The sequence below is a fragment of the Artemia sp. Qi Xiang Cuo genome, chromosome 20 (genome assembly GCF_049724085.1).
Source record: "Artemia sp. Qi Xiang Cuo chromosome 20, ASM4972408v1, whole genome shotgun sequence".
In the NCBI taxonomy this organism is placed as follows: Eukaryota; Metazoa; Arthropoda; class Branchiopoda; order Anostraca; family Artemiidae; genus Artemia; species Artemia sp. Qi Xiang Cuo.
This window is the reverse complement of record NC_142813.1, coordinates 40,415,975-40,439,696: the sequence shown is the minus strand read 5'-3', so window position 1 is coordinate 40,439,696 and position 23,722 is coordinate 40,415,975. Positions and strand designations below refer to the sequence as shown.

At 35.9% G+C, this 23,722-nt stretch overlaps 1 protein-coding gene across 2 annotated transcripts in view; it reads left to right on the top strand.

Annotated features, from left to right (window-relative positions):
• The first annotated feature begins 2,885 nt into the window (after positions 1–2,885).
• The window catches only part of pths (probable ATP-dependent RNA helicase DDX47), a 45,474-nt gene continuing 24,637 nt past the window's right edge, over positions 2,886–23,722 (top strand). The window contains exons 1-3 of one of the 2 annotated variants that reach the window (XM_089106238.1): positions 2,886–2,914; positions 14,275–14,368; positions 23,352–23,516. In XM_089106238.1, coding sequence (XP_088962364.1) covers positions 23,414–23,516 — 103 coding nt within the window. In that variant the 5' untranslated portion in view covers positions 2,886–2,914; positions 14,275–14,368; positions 23,352–23,413. The other variant, XM_089106237.1, reaches the window with a different exon arrangement.

Below are 23,722 nucleotides of genomic sequence, written 5' to 3'. Positions count from 1 at the left end.
AGTGCTGGTTCCAGTCTACCTGCACAACAGAACCTCCCCCCCCCCCCGATGCCTGTATAAAACCTCAGGCTACTATTTTGCTTATCTTGTTGTTGTTGTTTTTAATTGCCATGATTGGTGTTTTAAACCATAAGTTGATGAGTAATACGTCAAAAATAAAAGGCAAATCAATAAACACAGGACACTTTAGAGTTTTGAAGAAAGGAAGAAAGCCAACTAGGTTTTTTTTATTTATTGTTAAATTTCAATAAAAACTACCTTAATAAATCTAACTTCTTGAAAAGAACCAAAAAATCATTTAAATAGCTCCCTTTCCGTCTAATATTTTAGATTTGCTCAGTCTCCTCTAGCTTTAAATTTGCATCGTTCCAACCTGAAGATTTCAGCAATTCCGAGTTACAGGGTTTTTGTTTTATTTTTATTTTATCAAACAAAAAATATTTTAAGCGTTGTCTTCAGTTCCTACACGAAACAACAGTTATTTCGCATAATATGCATTTTTCCGTTTGTAATTTGATTCTTAACTCCCAACCAAAAGAAAGTCAGAAATGAAAGAAGAGTTCACGCAATTCAACCCCAAGAGTGTTACCCTAAAGCTATTTTGATGGGTCTCACAAGTCCAGGTAAATACAAAAAATTTTTATGGGAAGAGCTCAAACAATAAAAAAAAAATTAAACTCATTTTCAAAATGAACTAAAAAGTAGAGAATTTTTTTTTCTCAAGAATATATGAATATAAGCGAACATGAGGGGCCCAAAAAGCTTTGGGTTTTACATAACATAAACACCAAATTTATCTACGTTTTAAATGCATAAACGGAAAAAGTCGATGAGTTGAGGAAAACAAATAAAAAAGATCAAACTATGCAAAAACGAATCGATTTTTTGCCCCAAATTTTCACTTATATTTAATATGTTCAAATTTCTAATTTTCAAATTTAAAAAAAAATATAATTTCCTAACCAAAATGATAACCTAAATTAAAACAGCCTAGACAAATGTTCTCACCGTTGGACTATACTGATAAAAGTGGGAAATAACTGAACATTCGAAAGTGGTTGAAAAATAATTCACAAATTAAAAAAAAATTGTGTGACAAAGAAATAAAAGGAAGATGGAACAAAAAGATCAGTGAGTTAATAAAAATGAACTGGGAATGATTTAATTAAAATTAAGGGGGATAATAAAAAGCCTATAATTTAATAAAGAAATGCCGAGAAATTTACGTTTTCAGGGTGTTGGGGCTCCAGTCCAGCCTGCGTAGTCCCTATGAATCAGTTTTTAAGTAAACTCTAAGCCTACCCTATACAGATAGGCTACAAGACTGTTATCTTTTTTCATAAAAATGGGCATTAGTCTAGTTGTCAGTTTCAAAAGCCAAATATTAAGTGATTGTCCTTTTCTGAAGAAAGCATGTTAAACACACAAGCTGTACCATTAAATTATTTATTTTATACTGTTTTCAAATATCATGGCCTCTTCTCTGAAAATACATCCCCCCCCCTGTGGTCCGGGACATAGCCCTAGGAATATATTAAAAAAAATCAACCAATAAAATTCTTACTTTACAATATAAAAGAACACGAAAGAATATAACAAGAAAGAATGTCATCACAAGATTCGACACAACGATTAAATGTATTTATACAGTTATATATGTGACCGCAGATGGGGAGGGGGGGTATAATGTCAAAAAAGTGACCATGATATTTGGAAAAAGTTTTAGCATAAAATCGAAAAGTCCGGCTCAAGTAACCCACCCCCCCTCAATGCTTAGATATAGCCGAAAAATGGCTCATTTTTACAGTTTAATATATTTTTTCAATACCAGCTGTTCATAATCCCATATAAAAATAGCAACTTTTGTATATAACCTGATATTATATCAAACCAATCAGAAGGGGGGGGGTGAGGTTATTATGGAAAGAATAATGCATATATCATCGGTACTAGTAAATTAGCTGATACACACGCAAGATAAATGCTCAAGGAAACTAGTCAAACGAGTATCAGTCAGTAGAGAATTGGATCGGAAAGGGGTTTGTCATTGCCTTTACAATATCTAAACTATTGTTTTTTGGGGTTTATGGGGGGGGGGGGAGTACCTAGATTAAGTTACGTATTTAATATATATTATGCTTCCCCCCCCCCGAAATGTGGAAATATATAGCCCAAATTTGTTTCTAAATTTTTATATTCATCATATTTTGTTTTATTTCATTAGCATTAACTAATGAAACTAGGCCCTTCTTCATATCATTTTGGTAGGACTGTTAACGGAACAAGATTCAAAGTCAACTGATGAAATTGAAAGTTGCTGAGGTGACTAACTGACTATTGTCACTTGTCACTAAACAAATGATCATTGTATACTCATGAGAGAGAATGTTATCTTAACTTACTATGCGAGTAAGCGAAGTGGGTATTGTCTCATCCTAATAACTGAGTAATTGTTTGATAAGATTAAATAACCGCGATGTGAAAAAATGTTGATACTCATGTCAGTGTAATTAGAATGAGAACAGCGGATTTTTTCTGCGAAGTGGGTATTGTCTCATCCTAATAACTGAGTGATTGTTTGATAAGATTAAATGACCGCGACGTGGAAAAATGTCGATACTCATGTCAGTGTAATTAGAATGGGAATAGCGGATTTTTTCACGGGAGAAAAAATAGATTACTCTGAAAATGTGAAACGTCCTCATTATTCAAAAGCGTAACTTAATTGTAACATAAATTCAAAAACGTAACAAAAATGTAACGTTTTTGGGACCGTAACGTAAAACGTACCGTTTTATTTAAAACGTACCAAAAATGGTACGAACGCAACGTTGGTGGCAACCCTGGCCATGAGTTGTTCTTTTCTCTCTGAGGGTGGCACTTCAAAAACGTTAAGGTGTATTGAACGTGGGAGGTGGTATAAATTTCGTCTGTTTGGTTTTTAGAAGAAACAATAGAAATTGACCCACTTTGTAATTTTTGTAATTAGGCTAATACCCTACATTTATTGCAGTTGTATAATTATGGCCCCCATATTGACTTTGGAAAATGAGGACACACAACTTGAACAAGGGGAAGGAAAGGAAAAAACGTTCAGAGATTTGGTAATACATCATAAATTTAACACTGTTTTGCAACTAGGTTAGGTTTAGCCTAGGCTGTATTTCTGAACTATCAAATGGCATAGACTAGGTCTAGCTTGAAGGGTTGCGTCTTGTGCTAATGAAAAAATTCTCTGCCTCAGATGGAAACATTATAAAAATCTAGAAACAACTTTTAAAAATTATAATGTAGCCTAGTTTTACATAAGCTAGCCTATGCTAGGCTACTTATATCATTCCTAAAAGTACAGCACTTTTCAAACTTGTAGTTTAAAAATAATTTTGATGGGATGAAACTGAATACACCAATTGGTTTTTTTATATGCTCTTTCATGCTTCAATAATTCTTCTAAATAGGCTATTCTTCTTTTTCTCTTCTTTGTAAGAGCTAGTTTAGGGAAGCAAAACTTTCAAGGATGGGTCTACAGGCTAAAGTTTGTCATGAGAAGGTATTTTGAAGTATCTTTCTCTACTCCTTCTCCCTCTAGAGGGTCCTGACCTTTGACTATCTATGATCCTCATGGGCATACTGAAGGGGGGGAGAGGGGAACAGCTGCCCTCCCCCCTATAACTTCAAATTTATACTAGATATTGTTGAAAAAGCACTTGAAAAAAGGTAGATGGTTAAAAAAAACAGTTGATGAAAGGTAGATGGTTGAAAAAGCTGTAAATAAACTGCTAGAATGACAGAATAAATGTCAAACAAAAAGCAATTATCCATAATGTCTTGGAAAGATTTAGCTCTAATCCAAGAAGATTGATTAATGCTGAAGCTTATCGATGATTTATGATTTTTGGTGATATGATAGAACTTGCTGGCAATGTAAGGTTTTGTGAACTGCTGATATAACTTCAGCCCCCCACCCTTCATCAAAGAATCAGTTGCCCCCCTCCCCCCACCCCTAGAGATGAAGCTACATACACCCATGGTGATCCTAGTTAACATAATATCCAAGAGTAGAACCTATATCCTCACTTCTTTCTTCTTGCATTCTGAATCTAAATATAACCAAATGAACTTTATTCCAACCCCTAAATATATCCAAATCAGGGCATATATTTGGATGTCATTGGGGTGAGGGTAACATTCCTTTGTGATACAAATGTGATTTTTTGGTATATATTTGGAATGCAATTTTGGGTATATATTTTCACATTAGGGGGCAGGGTATATACTCTGTTAATATATAGGTTCTAAGATATTCATGAATGTTTTGGAACTGTATATCAAATTAAAAAAAAAAAACAGAATGGCTGAGAAAAACACCATCTATAAAAAAAAAATTATAGCACGAATTTCAAGCATATAAAATATTTTGTTGGAAGCATGCGTTTTTCCTATTTTTTTTTAAGTTGGAAAAAAGAGGAAAGAAGTGAGGATAAAGGTTCTTCCCTTGGAAAATATGTTAACTAGGTTCATTATACATATTGTAAAGATTGGTTTTCTCAACATGTCTACTTATGACTAGGACTAGTTGTAAATTTATACCTAGGAATTGCATTTTAAGAACTAAAACCAGAGAAAAATAAACTGATAACTGAAAATTAAGGTAAAATGATGCTCTGTTAAAATTTCAATAAATACTTATCAAGTATTCAATTTCCAAGACTTAGAAATTGGAAGAGGGTTGACATAGACATTTGGCAATGCCTTCCCAGAGTATGTTTTTGGCCCTGGATTTATCCCTGAAAGTTTCATTTTCCTAACCTAACCCCTTTCCAAGATAGCAAAAGTGGCTAAAATAGACTTTTACCCAAAGTCCTGAAATTGGCTTGTTTTTCTCAAAGCTTTTTTGGAAGGTACACATTCTTTGATAAACAACAACTAAAGTTATGTTTTCAGGCACTGGGTTTGAAGTGTGTTTTGAGCTGGTTTGACAAAATTCATTTTCAGGTTCTCCATGTTTGACCCAGCAAAACTCTTAAGGCATTTTCATCTTACTGGTTCCAAGCATGTTCAACACAGGTTCTTCAAAATTGTGATGTACTAGAATAGCAAGGTTGAACATGGGTTCTGAGAAGAGTTCTAAGAACACAGTGTGTTTTTAGTGCAGTGCTGAACACAGGACTCAAAACAATATCTCTCCAAAACCTGTATCAAACTTGATATTGGATTTGGGTGGTCTGAAAACAAGGCTTAAGGAAGAAGTCTAGATTAAATTACATCAACAAATGAAACCTAGGCCAGAGGCTCTAAGTCTTCTCTAGCCTCTTGATGTTTAAGGTCACTCTGACATTTAAGTGTACCATATTTTAATAGGCATAACTAGCCTTGAAAAATTTCAAGGATGATCCAAGTTTGACCTGAACTACAAAATCTACCAACTCTTTTACAATAGACAAAGTTGACTGAATAAACAAGTTATGAAGTTTATGTTCAAACTAATACCTTAACCAATATATGATTCAAACCTGCAAAATACTGGTCTTTCTTAAAGAAGTAAAGAGGAAAGTCCAACCTATTAAAAATTGTGATTTTTTATCTTCTGTGAAGATATTTTCCCCCCAAAAAATATAGAGGAAAATGAAAAAGTTTGTGATACCTTGGATAGGAGGGAAGATTTGTTTGTAAGGAAGAATTACCTTAATTTGGATTTTGGAGCAAATTAAGATCCATTGTGATCTGTCACATGCTCCATACTTGATGATGTGAATAATTGGACATCAAATGCATCCCACTGGTACTTCCAGGGAACATAATTCCATTCAACATCCAATGACTTCTTCAACACTTCATTATTAGGTGCTGAGACTGTTATTTGACAGACTAATCCAGTGGTTTACTACACAGCAGGAGAAAAACTGTTGTCAGTGTCAAGTTTTGACAGATGGTTTGAACAGCTTCTTTGAATGTCTCCTCCTGTCAGTGCCAATATTTTGGGAAATTGGCAAATGAATTGAAGGGGTTTCTTGTAAAAATAAGCATATCAGCTCTTTGTTGTTGGTAAACCAATGTTGATACTTTAAGCTCCTTTAAATGTTCATCATAAGGCTTGTCTCTCAGTACTGGTCTGACAAGGGCCTTGTACAACCTCACAAAAACATGGGGAGACCTACTGGATATAGTTTTCTTTAAGAGTGCTAGGACAGAGTTTGCATGAGACACAGTCTTTTTTCAGTTTGAATGGAATTTACACTAGTTGTCAACAGTGATTCCAAGGTCCCTTTCTTCATCCACACTTTGCAGCTCTTGAATGTTGTTTACAGCTGGCTTGACTATAGTATACTTTAAACCTGGGTTGGACTTGCCAAAATGAATAACACTACATTTGTCAATATTAAAGCTCATGTGATGTGTTGTTGGCCATTTTTGAATATGGTCAAGATCTGATTGTAGTGACTCATGATTGACTGCACAAAACAATTTTGAGTTGTCAGCATAGAGAGTTAGGTTATTTTTAGTTAATTGAAAAATATCATTTATATAGATATTGAGTAGGGTAGGTCCTCAGACACTACCATGCAGGACACCACTGGTGACTAAGTTTTTTGTTCAAGTGTGGATGTGGAACTTTGTCAAATGTTTTTGCAAGGTCAAGCAACAAGACATCCACAGGTAAGCCGTGATCAATCAGGCCTGTTATAACACTGTAAGTCTCCAGAAAATGTGTTTCTACAGACTTTCCTGGTTGAAAACCATGTTGGCTGGTATCCCATTAAGTTTGAGATGCTTCATGACAGTCATTTAGCAATGTGTCCAGGATTTTAGTGACAGCAGAGGTTATGCTTATGGGATGGTAGTTTTCTACACTGACTTTATTTCCCTTTTTGAACAAAGAGGTGACAAATGCTGTTTTCCAATCAGTTGGCACTTCCTTGGCACACAGGGAGACTTTGAATAATTGGGAGAGTGGCTTGGCAATGTCATCAGCAACTTCTTTTATACAATGTGGATGTAACCTATCTGGCCCAACTGATTTGTTGACATCTAGCAATTTAAGTTGTTTGAGGATATTTGAACTATCAATCTCAATTGGATCCATTGATTATTAGCAACAGTACTAAAAGGATTAAAAAATAATAAGGCTCCAGGTGTGGATAGTGTGGCAAATGAATTTCTTAAATATGGTGGCTCTGAAGTTAGAAATAAGCTACTGAAGATTATGAATATGATTTTTGAAAAAGGGAAGTACTTAACAATTTTAGGAAAACCTAAATTAAACCACTGTATAAGAAAGGTGATTTGAGTGAGTATGGTAATTATTGAGGCATTAGACTGGTCTCAGTAGTTAGAAAATTACTGAGTAATATTATACTTTTTAGACAGAGAGATGCTGTAGACAAAGTTTTAAGAGAAGAACAGTGTGGTTTTACAAAAGGTAGTAGATTTGTCAACAAAATTTTCACTCTTAGGCTTATAACTGAGAAGATCATGAGTTGTCAAACACCTTTGGTCCTCAGTTTTATAGATTATGAGCAAACATTTGATTCTTTGATAGAAGAGCTTTAGCAAAGGTCTTATCATTCAATGGTATACCGGACAAATAGATAAAAGCAATTAGTGCTATCTACGAGAATAACACTGCTGTGGTTAAGGTAGGAAATAAGGTTAGCAGCTGGTTTTGTATTAAATCAGGTGCTAAGCAGGGTTGTGCTCTATCCTCCTTTTTATTTCACTCTTTCTGCTTATAAATGTTTTGAAGGATATTGAAGAAAGAGGTGATTTCTTAGTCTTGTGTGCACTTAATGTTGCAAGAGCCTTTGACTCTTGTATATTTTTGCAGGTTTTGCTTGAGGCCCATTTTAAAGGTACTGATGCTGTGATAGTTACTTGTTTAAGATACATGAACACATAGGTTTGAGCTTTAATACTGATAAAACAGTTGTTCTACCATTCAGCTATAAAAGGATAGAAATTCAATAAGTCTATCTGGCTCTGAGGTTCCTTTAGCTAGCAGCCTTACTTACCTGGGCATGCCTATTGGAGCAAACCTGAAAGAAACTGTAAACCTGGCAATGAAAAATTATGCTAGTAAGATCTGGGCTGTGTATGCCTCCCTGCTTCAAATGTGTTGTATATGAGTAGAGCTCACCATTCTCAGTTATATAATAGCCTGTCAGTTCCTCACTTACTTGACCTTGCTCCTGTTTGGTCTTTTTCTAATTCTGGTAAGAGAAAGCAAGTTCATCACCTTTATTTAAATTTCCAAAGTATTTAATGGAACTTCCAACTTGGACAAGTAACTCTTTTCTGCAAAGAAAGTATCCATTGGTAAACCAAGCTGGGGTTACTGAGAAGCACATTTGTGATTTCTCTACTGAATGCCAGAAGTCTTCACATCTTTGGTCATTTCTATTTATCCCTTGTTTGTAGTTGTGTGTGTTTTACTTCTGTTGTTTTTTTTTTTTTTCTTGATTTTTACTCTGTCTTTCTCTGGGCTCTGCCCAGATTTTTGTGATGGGTTATGAATAAAATGATTGATGATTGGTTGATATAGATCATTTGATAGACTTTATGTTAAGGAACACAGGCAAGGCAATGGAAGACAACATAATCAAATGGGGAGGAAACACTCTCCTGGACTTGATTTTAGCATCCTAGATGAAAGTCTGAGCAAAATGATTAAATTTTTAGAGGTTTTGCAAGTTCAGGGTGCTAGAATAGGTTTGAAAATTAATGTTAAGAAGACTAAGTCACTAAGGCTAGGAACAAGGGAAATGAAAAGGTGACATTGGGTAATGAAAAGATTGATCAGGTGGGCAGCTTCACTTACCTTGGTTCTATTATTAATAAAGATGGTGGGAGCAGTGAAGATGTTAAAAGTAGAATAGCCAAAGCTCAGGTTTTTTTTTCACAGTTAAAAAAAGTTTGGAAAAATAGAAAGATAGGTCTGCAAACAAAGATTAGAATATTATAAGCTATAGTGATGACAGTGGCCAAATATGACTCTGAAGCATGGGTGCTCAAAAAAGCAGATGAAGATCTGCTTGATGTTTTCCAGAGAAATTGTCTATGGATTGTTCTGAGTACCTGGCTGACTGACTGTATTTCAAACAGCAGACTGTAAAAAAATGTGGTTCAAACCTGCTTTCTAGGGCTATACTGAAAGAAAGATAGAGATGGCTAGGACACATTGTGCAGATGAAGGATGACAGATTGCCAAAGATTGTCTTTTTTGGCCAACAATGTAGAGCTAAATGGAAAGCAGGTTGTCCTTGTCTGGGGTGGGAAGATGTCATAAAGAAAGATTTAAAGGAAATGGGAACTTCCTGGGAGAGTGTAAAAATGAAGGCTTTAAGTAGATTGGGATGGAGGAGGAGCATGCATAGCTGTGTTGGCCTCAGGTGGCTTGGTGCTGCATTGAGTTGTTAGTAGTAGCAGTAGTAACCACTAGCATTTCAGACCAAAAAGGTGTAGTCTTGCCAAAAAAGTGAAATACTTTTTCCTATTATAAAGTGCTATGATTTTGAATACTCTTGGTCTTCCAGAATGTAAGACTGGAAGGAATGACTGCTCAATGTAACACCCTACCTCCCTTTCTACTACTGCCTGTTATACCCAGTGCTTTGTTCTTGTTAGATACAAAATATGCAATTACAGTACAGTTTTTGTACAGAGTTGAATCAAAGACACTATCATAGGCAGTGCAATAGCGCTGCCTAAGTAAAGAACAATGTTGGCACAATGTATTATTTTTTTTTCATACCAGGGCACTTTGTATCAAAGGAGTTGTTGTAGAAACTTCAACAATTGCTCATTTGATTGGAAATTGGAGTGGCTTGTGCCCTTTTTAATAGTCAAAAGTGATTGGAAGGCAACTAACACCCCTTCCATGCCCACCACTTCCTCAAACACATCCAATCAAAATTTTGAGATAGCCATTTTGTTCAGCATAGTTGATTTCCAGATAGAAAATATGTTTTTGAGGAGGTCACAACCCTCAGGGCAAGGGTTTTAAGTTATGCCCTGGGGGCATATAAGAATGATGTTGACACAATGTATTATTTATTATTTTTTTTCCTTTAGACCAGGACACTTCGTATCAAAGAAGTTGTCATTGAAGCTTCAAAAAGGGCTCAGTCAATTGGAAATTGGAGTGGCTTGTGCCCTTTTTTTTAATAGTCAAAAGTGATTAGAAGGCAACTTACACCCCGTCTACACCTACTGTTTCCCAAAACACATCCAATAAAAATTTTGAGATAGCCGTAGTGTTCAACGTGGTTGATTTCCTGATATAAATGATGTTTTTGAGGAGGACATTCCCCCACAGCCCTCAGGGCAAGGGTTGTAGGTTATGCCTTGGGGGCATATAAGGTTTTTATAGAAAGCATTGTTGTAGAAACTTCAAAAAAGGCTCATTTGATTGGAAATTCAAAAGGCTAGTGCCCTTTTTAATAGTCAAAAGTGACTGGGGGGCAACTAACCCCCCTATCACGCCCATCTTTTCCCAAAAAAAATCCAAACAAAATTTTAAGATAGCCATAATTAGGTCTTTGAGGATGAACCCCCCCCCCCCCCCCCCCACAGCCCTAAGTGCAAGGGTTGTAAGTTATGCCTTGGGGGCACATAAGGTTTTTATAGAACACGTTGTCATAGAAACATAAAAAAGGCTCATTTGATTGGAAATTGAAATGGCTAGTGCCCTTTTTAATAGTCAAAAGTGATTGGAAGGCAACTAACATCCCTTCCATGGCCACTGTTTCCCTAAACACATCCAATCAAAATTTTAAGATAGCCATTTTTTTCCATGCAGTTTAAAATTCAGGAAATTATTATACCTTTGATCAGGGCACTCCCCCCACAGTCTTCAGGGCAAGGGTTATAAGTTATGCCCTGGGGACATATAAAGTTTTTATTGAAATCTTTGTTGTAGAAACTTGAAAAAGGACTCATTTGATTGGAAATTCAAAGGGCTAGTGCCATTTTAATAGTCAAAAGTAATTTGAGGGCAACTAACCCCCCTCTCATGCCCACCTTTTCACCAAAAACATCCAATCAAAATTTTTGGATAGCCATTTTATTCAATGTAGTTGAAATGTCTTTGAGTATGATACCCCCCCCCCCCCTACAGCCCTCGGGGCAAGGGTCGTAAGTTATGCCCTGGGGGCATATAAGGTTTATATAGAAAGCGATATTGTAGAAACTTCAAAAAGGGCTCATTCAATTGGAAATTGAAAGGGCTAGTGCCCTTTTAATAGTCGAAAGGGATTGAAGGATAACTAACCCCCCTCTCACGCCCACCATTTCCCCAAACACATCTAATCAAAATTTTGAAGTTCTGCCCTTTTAAGTTCTGGAAATTAGGTCTTTTAGGATGATAACCCCATCAGAGCCCTCAGTGCAAGGGTTGTAAGTTATGCCCTGGGAGCATATAAGGTTTATATAGAAAGTTGTTGCAGAAATTTCATCTCATCTCATCCAACGTCGTCATCTACACATTTTTCTCTTATCTCGGATATTTGTCACATGCAAAGAGCAGCTTTTTCTATCAAATACATTGGAGTAAAATTATGGAACAGTATTCTGCTGAAATAAATGATTCTGTTTAAGTTCCATCATTTAAATATAATTATAAGAAAAATCTTATTTATAATAGTACAAATAAATAGTTTTTAGGAGGAATCTCTTTTTTATGTAGTGTACAGTGCCTTTTTTTTTTTTTTTTTCAAAGTTTGTTTGTTTGTAAATTTGTTGCTCGTCAATAATTATTTTTAGTATTTTTATGAATATAAACTTAGGCCCTTGAGATCATTGATCAGTCTTTTTTTTTTTTTCAAAGTTTGTTTGTATGTCAATTTGTTGTTTTTCAATAATTAGTGATAGTATTTGCATGAATATTCGAGTTCTCCAGGGACTACATTTAGGCCCTAGGGATCATTGATCGTCAAAGTTCAAAGTTCATTTGATTGGAAATTGAAATTGCCCCTTTTAATAGTCAAAAGTGAGTAGAGAGTAATTAATCCCCCTTTCATGCCCACCATTTCCCCAAACACATTCAATCAAACTTTAGAGATAGCCATTTTGTTCAACGTAGTTGGAAGTTCTGAAAATTATGTATTTAAGGATGACAAACCCCCCAGAGCCCCCAGGGTAAAGGTTGTAAGTTATGCCCTGGGGGCATATAAGGTTTTTATTGAAAGCGTTGTTGTAGAAACTTCAAAAGTGCTCAATTGAATAGAAACTGAAAGGGCTAGTACTATTTTTAATAGCTGAGAGGGATTGAAGAGCAAATAACACCCCTCTCACGCCCAGCATTTCCCCAAACATATCCAATCAAAATTTTGAGATAGCCATTTTGTTTAACGTAGTTGAAAGTTCTAGAAATTAGATCTTTGAGGATGACAACCAGCCTCAGAGCCCTTAGGGTTAGGGTTGTAATTTATGCCCTGGGGGTATATTAGGTGTTTATAGAAAGCGTTTTTGTAGAAACTCAAAAAGGGCTCATTCCATTGGAAATCGAAAAGCCTAGTGCCCTTTTTAATTGTCGATAGTGATTGGAAGGCTTGACATTTTTATAGTAAAGATCGATGTGGGTATAATGTATTATTTTTTTGTTGTTTAGACCAGGGCACTTCGTATCAAAGGAGTTGTCGTAGGAACTTCGAAAGAGGCTCATTTGATTGAAAATAGAAAGGGCTGATGCCCTTTTTAATAGTCGAAGTGATTGGAGGGAAACTAATCCCCCTCCCACGCCCACCCTTCAATTTGCCGTTATGTTTAAAAACTAAATGTTGCCTAAAGATTAAATCAAAATGCACTATGTTAATGCTAATTCCCAATATGGCATCTCAGTAATATCCCAAGAAAGACTGAGGGCATTTTATTCAAACTTTCGGGGCTACTTCTGCTCTTAAAATTAAACCAAATCAAAATAGCGTAAGTGAATCCAAGCTATCAAAGAAAGTAAATAGATTCTTTTGCGAATGGTATCAAGTTTTCTATTTCAGGTCAACTAGAGATGTGAAACTAAATTAAACACTACTATTTGTGTCCAGATTTTTAAAAGGGTGTATGTTGTTAAAAATTGCTTAAATTTTTCTCCAGCATACATATAGTAGGCCATACTATAAAGTCTTAAAAAACGAAAAAATTTAAAGTATTATTTTCTTTTTCCCTGAAAAGACTATGTCATTATAAAATCAACAGAAATTAATTAAAAAAAACTTTCCACAAAATAAGTTTTTCAAAGAAAAGTAAAGAAAACCAAGCGTGAAACTACCACAAATCAGCATCGATAAATAAATGAAACCCAAAACGAACAGCAATTACAATAAATAACCGAGTCAAACTCAAAACGAGCAGAAATTAACATAAGTTGGGCTCAAAACCCCTATGGCTTCCCAAGGCCAGAACATAATTTGCACTTTTCTGAAAAAAAATATAAAGGTTTTTACTTTTAGAACTTTAATAAATCAAATAGTATTAACATTTTGATTACTAAATATCAGTATATGTATATTAAACTGACAATGCACATTCATTTATATTTTTTTCAGTAAAGTGCAAATTATGTTCTGGCCTTGGGAAGGCATAGGGGTATTGAGCCCAACTTATGTTAATATCTGCTCGTTTTGAGTTGGACTCGGTTATTTGTTGTAATTTCTGTTCGTTTTGGGTTTCATTTATTTATCAATACTTATTTGTGGTAGTTTCACGCTTGGTAGATTATTTGATTTTATTTTTGCTAATTTTTTTGTTTAATGGAGTTCTTTACTTTTATTTGAAAAACTTATTTTGTGGAAAACTGTGTGATGCAGGGTGTCCAAAATATAATGCCTCCTCAGTCCTGATATTTGCCACTGAAGATATCTCTATGGGATTGTTTGGTAATCTTTCTGAAAGGTATGGTCACAATCAGAGCTGTTCCAAGGGTTGGTGGTGCCCAGGGAAAAATTAATTACAGAACCCCTTTCACAACTTAAACAAAAGCAAAATAAGTTAAATTAAAGGGATAATTTGATAAAAATTGGGCAACCCCCTCCTCAGCCATGGCGCCTGGGGCAGCTGCCTGGTTGCCCCACCCCCATTGAACAGCTCTAGTCAAAGTATTGCCATGAAATTTGGCATATGATATTGTATTGGAAAAGGGTAATTGTTCATTTTTTGAAAATTAGTTTTTAAGATTTTTGGAGACAGACATTTTCAAACATTTGGTCTGTTATTCTTGTGCCACATTTATCTACCATGTTTGGCTGTAATTTGAGATTTTTCTTAATTGTTTTTTTATTTTAGGGGATTGTAGATACATTATGTGAAGCATGTGAACAGCTAAAATGGAAAAATCCTACAAAAATTCAAATTGAGTCCATTCCAGTGGCATTGCAAGGTATTTAAATTTCATGTGATTAATGGTAAAAAGGTTAAAAAGAAAGGATTATCAAGGAAAAGCAAGAAGTGGTTTAAAAGCCTAAAATAAACTGGAATAAAGTTGTGTTTGAGTTCAAACATAAAATAAACAGAAATTACTCCAAATAAATAAATGAAACCTAAAACAAAAAGAAATTAAAATGAACAATATTATCCAACTTAGAACCAACAGATGTTATTAGGTTGTTTTAAAAGTTTTGTCTGATTTTATGAGTCTTCTTCAAACTGTAATATCCCACTGATTACTTATTCCACTTAATTAAAGTGAGCACCATTTAATGTGCTGAACTTTTGCCAATGTAAAGCAAGTTGAATAATTCCACTCGTTTTAAGATTTATTTATTCATTTATATTAATATATATTGTATGTTTGTTTGCATTGATTGTTATTTAATTTCTGTTCGTTTTAAGTTTCATTTATACTTTAATAGCAAAATATTTGTTTTCGTTTTATGCTTGATTTTCATATTCAATCTAAGCATTACTCGCTTTAAGATCTATTTATTCATTTATATTATTACTTGTTGTATGTTTTTGCTATGATTGTTTATTAAATTTCTGTTCGTTTTGGGTTTGATTTATTATTTAATAGTAATTTCTGGTGGTTCCTATTTTTAATTTTAACAGGTATTTGTATCTCCTGAGCTTAAGTTTAAAATGGCCTTTACTTTTCCTTGAAAAACTTATTATTCGGAAAGTTTTTTTTTTAATTAATTTTTGTTCCTTTTTGATTGCAAAAAGTTTCACGTTTTTATGGTATGGGGGGGTGCTTAATGTCTAATTATTCTTGACTTTAGAAAACGGATCTAGAATTTTCGATGTATATCGAATGAGGCTTTTTTCAAAGTCTATACGATTACCTCTTTGATAAAAACCTTATATATGAACAATAGACAACTTGCATAACTTGTGGACAGCGATTGACAACAATGAATGCTTGCTGACACAAAGGGATCACGACTGTTTGGAATTGACCTTAATAGGATTTTGTGTGCCAAAGCAATTTTACATCTATCTCAGAGTATGTATTTTAACCTTATAATTGGATAATTATAATAGATTTCCTATGTGTTCTTCCCATACAAAACCCCTTCCCATAGGTTATAAACCCCCTTTAATAAGTTATGCCCCAGGGCATAACTTACAACGCCTACCCCCGGGCCCTGGTGGGCTGTGTCGACACCGGAGTTTTTGTTATCAGAACTTTGAACTATTTTAACAAAATGTCTATCTCAAAATTTTTATCTAATGCATTTCGGGCGTGACGGAGGGGGGGGGGGGCTAGTCACCCACCAAACTATTTTTACTATTAAAATGTTAACAAAAAATTTAAATTTTCAGTCAAATGAGACCTCTCCAAAGTTTATACGAGCATCCCTTCCATAAGAAATAATGGGAAGGATTCGGAGAATCCTTAAATTAGAACTCTTGCCCTGAGGGCTGTGGGGGAGTTTTCATCATCAAAGACCTAATTTCCAAAACTTAAAACTACGTTTAATAAAATGGCTGTCTCAAAATTTTGATTGGATGTTTTTGGGGGAAATGTGGGCGTGAGAGGGGGGTTAGTTGCCCTCCAATCGCTTTCGACTATTAAAAAGGACAGAATCCTTTTGAATTTCCAATCGAATGAGCTTTTTTTGAAGTTTCGACGACACCGCTTTCTATAAAAATCTTATATGCCCCCAGGGCATATCTTAAAACCTTGCCCTGAAGGTTGTGGGGGAGTGTCCTCCTCAAAAACATATTTTCTATCCGGAAATCTACTACGTTGAACAAAATAGCAATCTCACAATTTTGAATGGATGTGTTTGGGGGACTGATGCGCGTGGGGGGGGGGGGGGGGGCTAGTTGCCCTCCAATCACTTTCGACTATTAAAAAGGGCACTATCCCTTTGAATTTCCAATCAAATGAGCCTGCTTTGAAGTTTCTACGACAATGCCTTCTATAAAAACCTTATATACCCCCAGGGCATATAAGGCATATAATGATCGGCGTTGGGGGGGGGGCTAGTTACACTACAATAATTTTCAACTATTAAAAAGGGCACTAGCCCTTTAATTTCCAGTCGAATGAGCTTTTTTTGAAGTTTCTACGACAACGCCTTCTATAAAAAACCTTATATGCCCCCAGGGCATAACTTAAAGCCCTTGCCCTGCGGGCTGTGGAGGAGTGTCCTCCTCAAAAATATATTTTCTATCTGGAAATCAACTACGCTGAACAAAATGGCTATCTCAAAATTTTGATTGGATTTGTTTGGGGGAATGATGCGCGTGTGGGGGGGGAGGGGATAGTTGCCCTCCAATCACTTTAGACTATTAAAAAGGGCACTAGCCCTTTGAATTTCCAATCAAATGTGCCTGCTTTGAAGTTTCTACGACAACGCCTTCTATAAAAACCTTATATGCCCCCAGGGCATATAAGGCATATAATGATCGGCGGGGGGGGGGGGGGCTAGTTACACTACAAACACTTTCGACTATTAAAAAGGGCACTAGCTCTTTAATTTCCAGTCGAATGAGCCTGTTTTGAAGTTTCTACGACAACGCCTTCTATAAAAAAAACCTTATATACCCCCCGGGCACAACTTAAAACCCTTGCCCTGAGGGTTGTGGGGGAGTGTCCTCCTCAAAAACATATTTTCTTTGTGAAAATCAACTATGCTGAACAAAATGGCTATCTCAAAATTTTGATTGGATGTGTTTTGGGAAATGATGGGCGTCGGGGGGGGGGGCTAGTTGCACTCCAATCACATTCAACTATTAAAAAGGGCACTAGCCCTTTAATTTCCAATCGAATTTCCAATCGAATAAATAAATGAAACCTAAAACAAAAAGAAATTAAAATGAACAATATTATCCAACTTAGAACCAACAGATGTTATTAGGTTGTTTTAAAAGTTTTGTCTGATTTTATGAGTCTTCTTCAAACTGTAATATCCCACTGATTACTTATTCCACTTAATTAAAGTGAGCACCATTTAATGTGCTGAACTTTTGCCAATGTAAAGCAAGTTGAATAATTCCACTCGTTTTAAGATTTATTTATTCATTTACATTAATATATAATGTATGTTTGTTCGTATTGATTGTTATTTAATTTCTGTTCGTTTTAAGTTTCATTTATACTTTATTAGCAAAATATTTGTTTTCGTTTTATGCTTGATTTTCATATTCAATCTAAGCATTACTCGCTTTAAGATCTATTTCTTCATTTATATTATTACTTGTTGTATGTTTTTTGCTATGATTTTTTATTTAATTTCTGTTCGTTTTGGGTTTCATTTATTCTTTAGTAGTAATGTCTGGTCGTTTTGAGTTAGAATTTTAAAAGGTACTTGTAGCTGCTGATCCTAAGTTTAAAATGGCATTTACTTTTCTTTGAAAAATTTCTTTTTTGGAAAGTTTTTTTTAATTAATTTTTGTTCGTTTTTGATTGCAAAAAGTTTCACGTTTTTATGGCATGGGGGGGTGCTTACTGTCTGATTATTCTTGACTTTAAAAAACGGATCTAGAACTTTCAATTTAAATCGAATGAGGCTTTTTGCAAAGTCTATACGATTACCTCTTTGATAAGAACCTTATATATGAACAATAGACAACTTGCATAACTTGTGGACAGCGATTGACAACAATGAATGCTTGCTGACACAAAGGGATCACGACTGTTTGGAATTGACCTTAATAGGATTTTGTGTGCCATAGCAATTTTACATCTATCTCAGAGTATGTATTTTAACCTTATAATTGGATAATTATAATAGATTTCCTATGCGTTCTTTCCATATAAAACCCCTTCCCATAGGTTATAAACCCCCTTTAATAAGTTATGCCCCAGGGCATAACTTACAACGCCTACCCCCGGGCCCTGGTGGGCTGTAACGACACCGGAGTTTTTGTTATCAGAACTTTGAACTATTTTAACAAAATGTCTATCTCAAAATTTTATCTGATGCATTTCGGGCGTGACGGAGGGGGGGGGGGGCTAGTCACCCACCGATCTCTTTTTACTCTTAAAAAGTTAACAAGAACTTTAAATTTTCAGTCAAATGAGACCTCTCCAAAGTTTATACGAGCATCCCTTCCATAAGAAATAATGGGAAGGATTCGGAGAATCCTTAAATTAGAACTCTTGCCCTGAGGGCTGTGGGGGAGTTGTAATCCTCAAAAACCTAATTTCCAAAACTTAAAATTACGTTTAAGAAAATGGCTGTCTTAAAATTTTGATTTGATGTGTTTGGAGAAAAGGTGGCCGTGAGAGGGGGGTTAGTTGCCCTCAAATCAGTTTCGACTATTAAAAAGTGCACTAGCCCTTTGAATTTCCAATCGAATGAGCCTTTTTTGAAGTTTCTACGACACCGCCTTCTATACAAACCTTATATGCCCCAAGGGCATAACTTAAAACCTTACCCTGAGGGTTTTGGGGGAGTGTCCTCCTCAAAAACTTATTTTTTATCTGGAAATCAAATCCGCTGAACAAAATGGTTCTGTCCAAATTTTTTTTGGATATGTTCAGGAAAATGATGGGCGTGGGGGGGGGAGGGGACAGTTGCCCTCCAATCACTTTAGACTATTCAAAAGGGCACTAGCCCTTCGAATTTCCAATCGAATGAGCCTGTTTTGAAGTTTCTACGAAAATGCCTTCTATAAAAACCTTATATTCCCCCAGGGCATATAAGGCATATAATGATCGGCGTTGGGGGGGGGGGGGCTAGTTACACTACAATAATTTTCAACTATTAAAAAGGGCACTAGCCCTTTAATTTCCAGTCGAATGAGCTTTTTTTGAAGTTTCTACGACAACGCCTTCTATAAAAAACCTTATATGCCCCCAGGGCATAACTTAAAACCCTTGCCCTGAGGGTTGTGGAGGAGTGTCCTCCTCAAAAATATATTTTCTATCTGGAAATCAACTACGCTGAACAAAATGACTCAAAATTTTGATTGGATGTGTTTTGGGAAATGATGGGCGTGGGGGGGGGGGGGGCGCTAGTTGCACTCCAATCACTTTCGACTATTAAAAAGGGCACTAGCCCTTTAATTTCCAATCAAATGAGCCTGTTTTGAAGTTTCTACGACACCGCCTTCTATAAAAACCTTGTATGCCCCAAGTGCATATCTTAAAACCTTGCCCTGAAGGATTTGGGGGAGTGTCCTTCTCAAAAACATGTTTTCTATCTGGAAATCAACTACGTTTACCAACATGACTATATCAACATTTTGATTGGATGAGTTTGTGGAAAGGATGGGCATGGGGGGGGGGGAGGGGCTAGGTGCCCTCTAATCACGTTCGACTATTAAAAAGGACACTATTCCTTTGAATTTCCAATCAAATGTGCCTGCTTTGAAGTTTCTACGACAACGCCTTCTATAAAAACCTTATATGCCCCCAGGGCATATAAGGCATATAATGATCGGCGTGGGGGGGGGGGGGGCTAGTTACACAACAATCACTTTCGACTATTAAAAATGGCACTAGCCCTTTAATTTCCAATCGAATGAGCCTTTTTTGAAGTTTCTACGACAACGCCTTCTATAAAAAAAACCTTATATACCCCCAGGGCATAACTTAAAACCCTTGCCTTGAGGTTTGTGGGGGAGTGTCCTTCTCAAAAACATATTTTTTTTGAGGAAATCAACTAAGCTAAACAAAATAGCTATCTCAAAATTATGATTGGATGTGTTTGGGGAAATGAAGGGCGTCGGGGGGGGGGGGGGCTAGTTGCACAACCATCACATTCGATTATTAAAAAGGGCACAAGCCCTTTAATTTACAATCGAATGAGCCTGTTTTGAAGTTTCTACGACAACGCCTTCTATAAAAACCTTATATGCCCCCAGGGCATAACTTAAAACCCTTATTCTGAGAGTTGTGGGGGAGTCTCCTACTCAAAAACATATTTTCTATCTGGAAATCAACTACGCTGAACAAAATGGCTATCTGAAAATTTTGATTGGATGTGTTTGAGGAAAGGATGGGGGGGAGGGGGGTTACTTACACTCCAATCACTTTCGATTATTAAAAAGGGCACTAGCCCTTTAATTTCCAATCGAATGAGCCTGTTTTGAAGTTTCTACGACAACGTCTTCTATAAAAACCTTATATGCCCCCAGGGCATAACTTAAAACCCTTGCCCGGAGGGTTGTGGTGGAGTGTCCTTCTCAAAATATGTTTTATATCCGGAAATCAACTACGCTGAACAAAATGGCTATCCCCAAATTTTGATTGGATGTGTTTGGGGGAATGATCGCCGTGGTGGGAGGGTAGTTGCCCTCCAATCATTTTTGACTATTAAAAAGGGCACTAGCCCTTTAATTTCCAATCGAATGAGCATGTTTTGAAGTTTCTACAACAACGCCTTCTATAAAACCTTATATGCCCCCAGGGGATAACTTAAAACCCTTGCCCTGAGGGTTGTGGGGGGGTGTCCTCCTCAAAAATATATTTTCTATCTGGAAATCAACTACGCTGAACAAAATGGCTATCTGAAAATTTTGATTGGATTTGTTTGGGAAAATGATGGGGGTGGGGGGGGGGAGGGGGGCTAGTTACACTCCAATCACTTTCGACTATTAAAAAGGGCACTAGCCCTTTAATTTCCAATCGAATGAGCCTGTTTTGAAGTTTCTAAGACAACGCCTTCTATAAAAACCTTATATGCCCCCAGGTCATAACTTAAAACCCTCGCCCTGAGGGTTGTGGGGGAGTGTCCTCCTCAAAAACATATTTTCTATCTGGAAATCAACTACGTTGAACAAAATGGCTATCTCAAATTTTTGATTGGATGTGTTTGGGGGATTGATGGGCGTGGGGGTGGGGGCTAGTTGCCCTCCAATCATTTTCGACTATTAAAAAGGGCTCTAGAACTCTCGATTTCCAATAGAATGAGCCCCCTTTGAAGCTTCTACGACGACCCCTTCCATATGAAGTGCCTCTGGGAGAAAAAAATAAACAAATAAATAATAATAAAACATTGGAGCCGTATGGCCTTTACTATAGGCAACGCTGCAGCGTTGCCTCTGATTAGGTCAGCAGACAAGCTAAGTCAATCACTAAGCAGAAAATCTTGCCCAATCTAATCGGTGAATAGTCTTTCATTTATTCTGGCTTGGTTTTTTGGTTTGTTTGGTTCAGTCTTTCTTCTTCTCAGTTAAACTTAATTCAAAAGGTTACTTTTCCTTCTTTTTTGAGCACTGAAGACAGCTGGGTGGAAGTCCTTGACGAAATATTTGCCTCTATAATTTTTTTTTTTTTTTTTTTTGTATGCTGGCTGACATTACCGTCATTTTTATTGGCTATTTAATTTTATCGTTTTTTCTTGTTTGTCATATGTCAATCCTACTTTAGCCCTTTCTGTCTTTAACAGTTCACAGAACTACTGTAATTTTGTTTCATCTAATATTTCACCATTTTAAAATTATAATTGCCTGTATATAATACACTTTATTGTTCTGATAACTAGAGAGCTAAGTCAGACAGATGGCCTTTTAAACCGGGGAACACAGCTATAGGCTACACAAAATCATATTCAATCATTTTCTGCCAGCCTCTTCACGCTTTTGTGCTCTGAAAATTGCAAAGCGTCGTAAAATATGTTAGTAAAATATGTAAGATACCGGTAAACTACGTAAATTACGTAAAATACATAAATTAGGTAAAATACCAATTCTCCGGGGGGTCCGTAAAATTACGGTAAAATACGTAAACTACCCAATTTTACCAGTTAAAACACTATTCTAACTACACAACGCTAAATGTAAAAGTTACAACACTATTCAACACTAAACCTCCAATTTTTTGAATCCAAGATTCTGATTAGTTAATTCTTTTCTACTTGATAGTAACTATTTAGGTGGTATTTTTTCAGCTTGGTCTTTTTGAAAATTTAATTTTTTAAGCATTTTGACACATTTTTTTTCATGTTTTCTATGCTGTATCCTTAAATACCATTTCCTTCTTCTTATTATTAAGTTTACATGTTAAGTATTCAAACCGGTTACCCCCCTGGATATGGGCCTGTTTTAATTACCTGAATACTATGGAGCAGGGTGAACGATAGCAAAGATGTGTACCGAATTAAGCAGTTTTAATTAAGCAATATTATTTACCAAGGTAATGTATGCGGTCGTCCATTTATGCAATTGAAAAAATATCATTAAAAAATAAAAAAAAATATCGTTCTATTGAAAAAAATAATATATTTTATGCTATTATTCTGCTTTATTCAGTTGTCTAAGGTAGTAACTCTCTATTAATATTTTTGTTCCTATATTTATACCAAAACAAATAAAATGCACGACAACCAGGGCCTCAAAAAAAAAAATAAAAAAAATGCTGTTATGACCTGAAAACATACTTTCACTAGCATCAGAAGTGCTGTTTGATTAACCATCTAATTACCTCAGATTTTGAGTCTGTGGTCTGAAATGCGAAGGAAGGGGACATTAGGGCATTCTTCACCCCACAAGATTGGTATGAAGGACTTTCCGGGAGATTGGTCTGAAAACTTCCCCCCAAAAATACTCTGTTAATCTTCTCCTGCAGCTAGAGCCTGCTTCTGTCTGTGCTTCTATGTTAATCAAACTATAACGGTTTTGAGACTAAGGGTATAGCTGGAGACCAGAATTATTACTATAATTTTTTTCAACAGGAAACGATATTTTTTAAATAACAAAGCATTTTGATAAAAACTTTAACTTGCACATAAAGAGCAGGATTTGACAGGGGTGGAGGGCTCCCTCGTTTTAAGAAAATTCTATTCTTATTTGGAAATGCGAATAGATCTAAACAAGCCATTATTCTTGCAACAGTGTCAACCCTAAAGATTCTTTTGAAGACCTCCCCCCCTCCAAAAAAACTGACAACTTTTCCCAGAACCAAGGCCTGTGTCTGTCTATTCTCCTATTCTGATTGCATGTATTTACTTTGCTATTTTTTCTCTTAGGTAAAGATGTAATTGGGCTTGCAGAAACTGGATCGGGAAAAACTGGTGCTTTTGCATTGCCCATGCTTCAAGCGCTATTGGATAACCCACAGCGATTATTTGGCCTCATATTGACACCGACGAGAGAATTAGCATTTCAAATTGATGAACAAATAAAGGCATTGGGTAATGTTTATTTTTTTTTTTCTCTTTATAAAAAGGAATAATAGAGGCTTAATTTTTTTTTTCATTGAGATTTAAAGTCTTGAGCTCCGGAGCAACAACAAGTAATGAGGTCCTTTATATCTCATGGAGGAGATAAGTTTAGGCTAAAGATCAGCCAGAGCCATTGGTGACACACTACAACGTCAAATCAACGTTTTTGTTGCTTG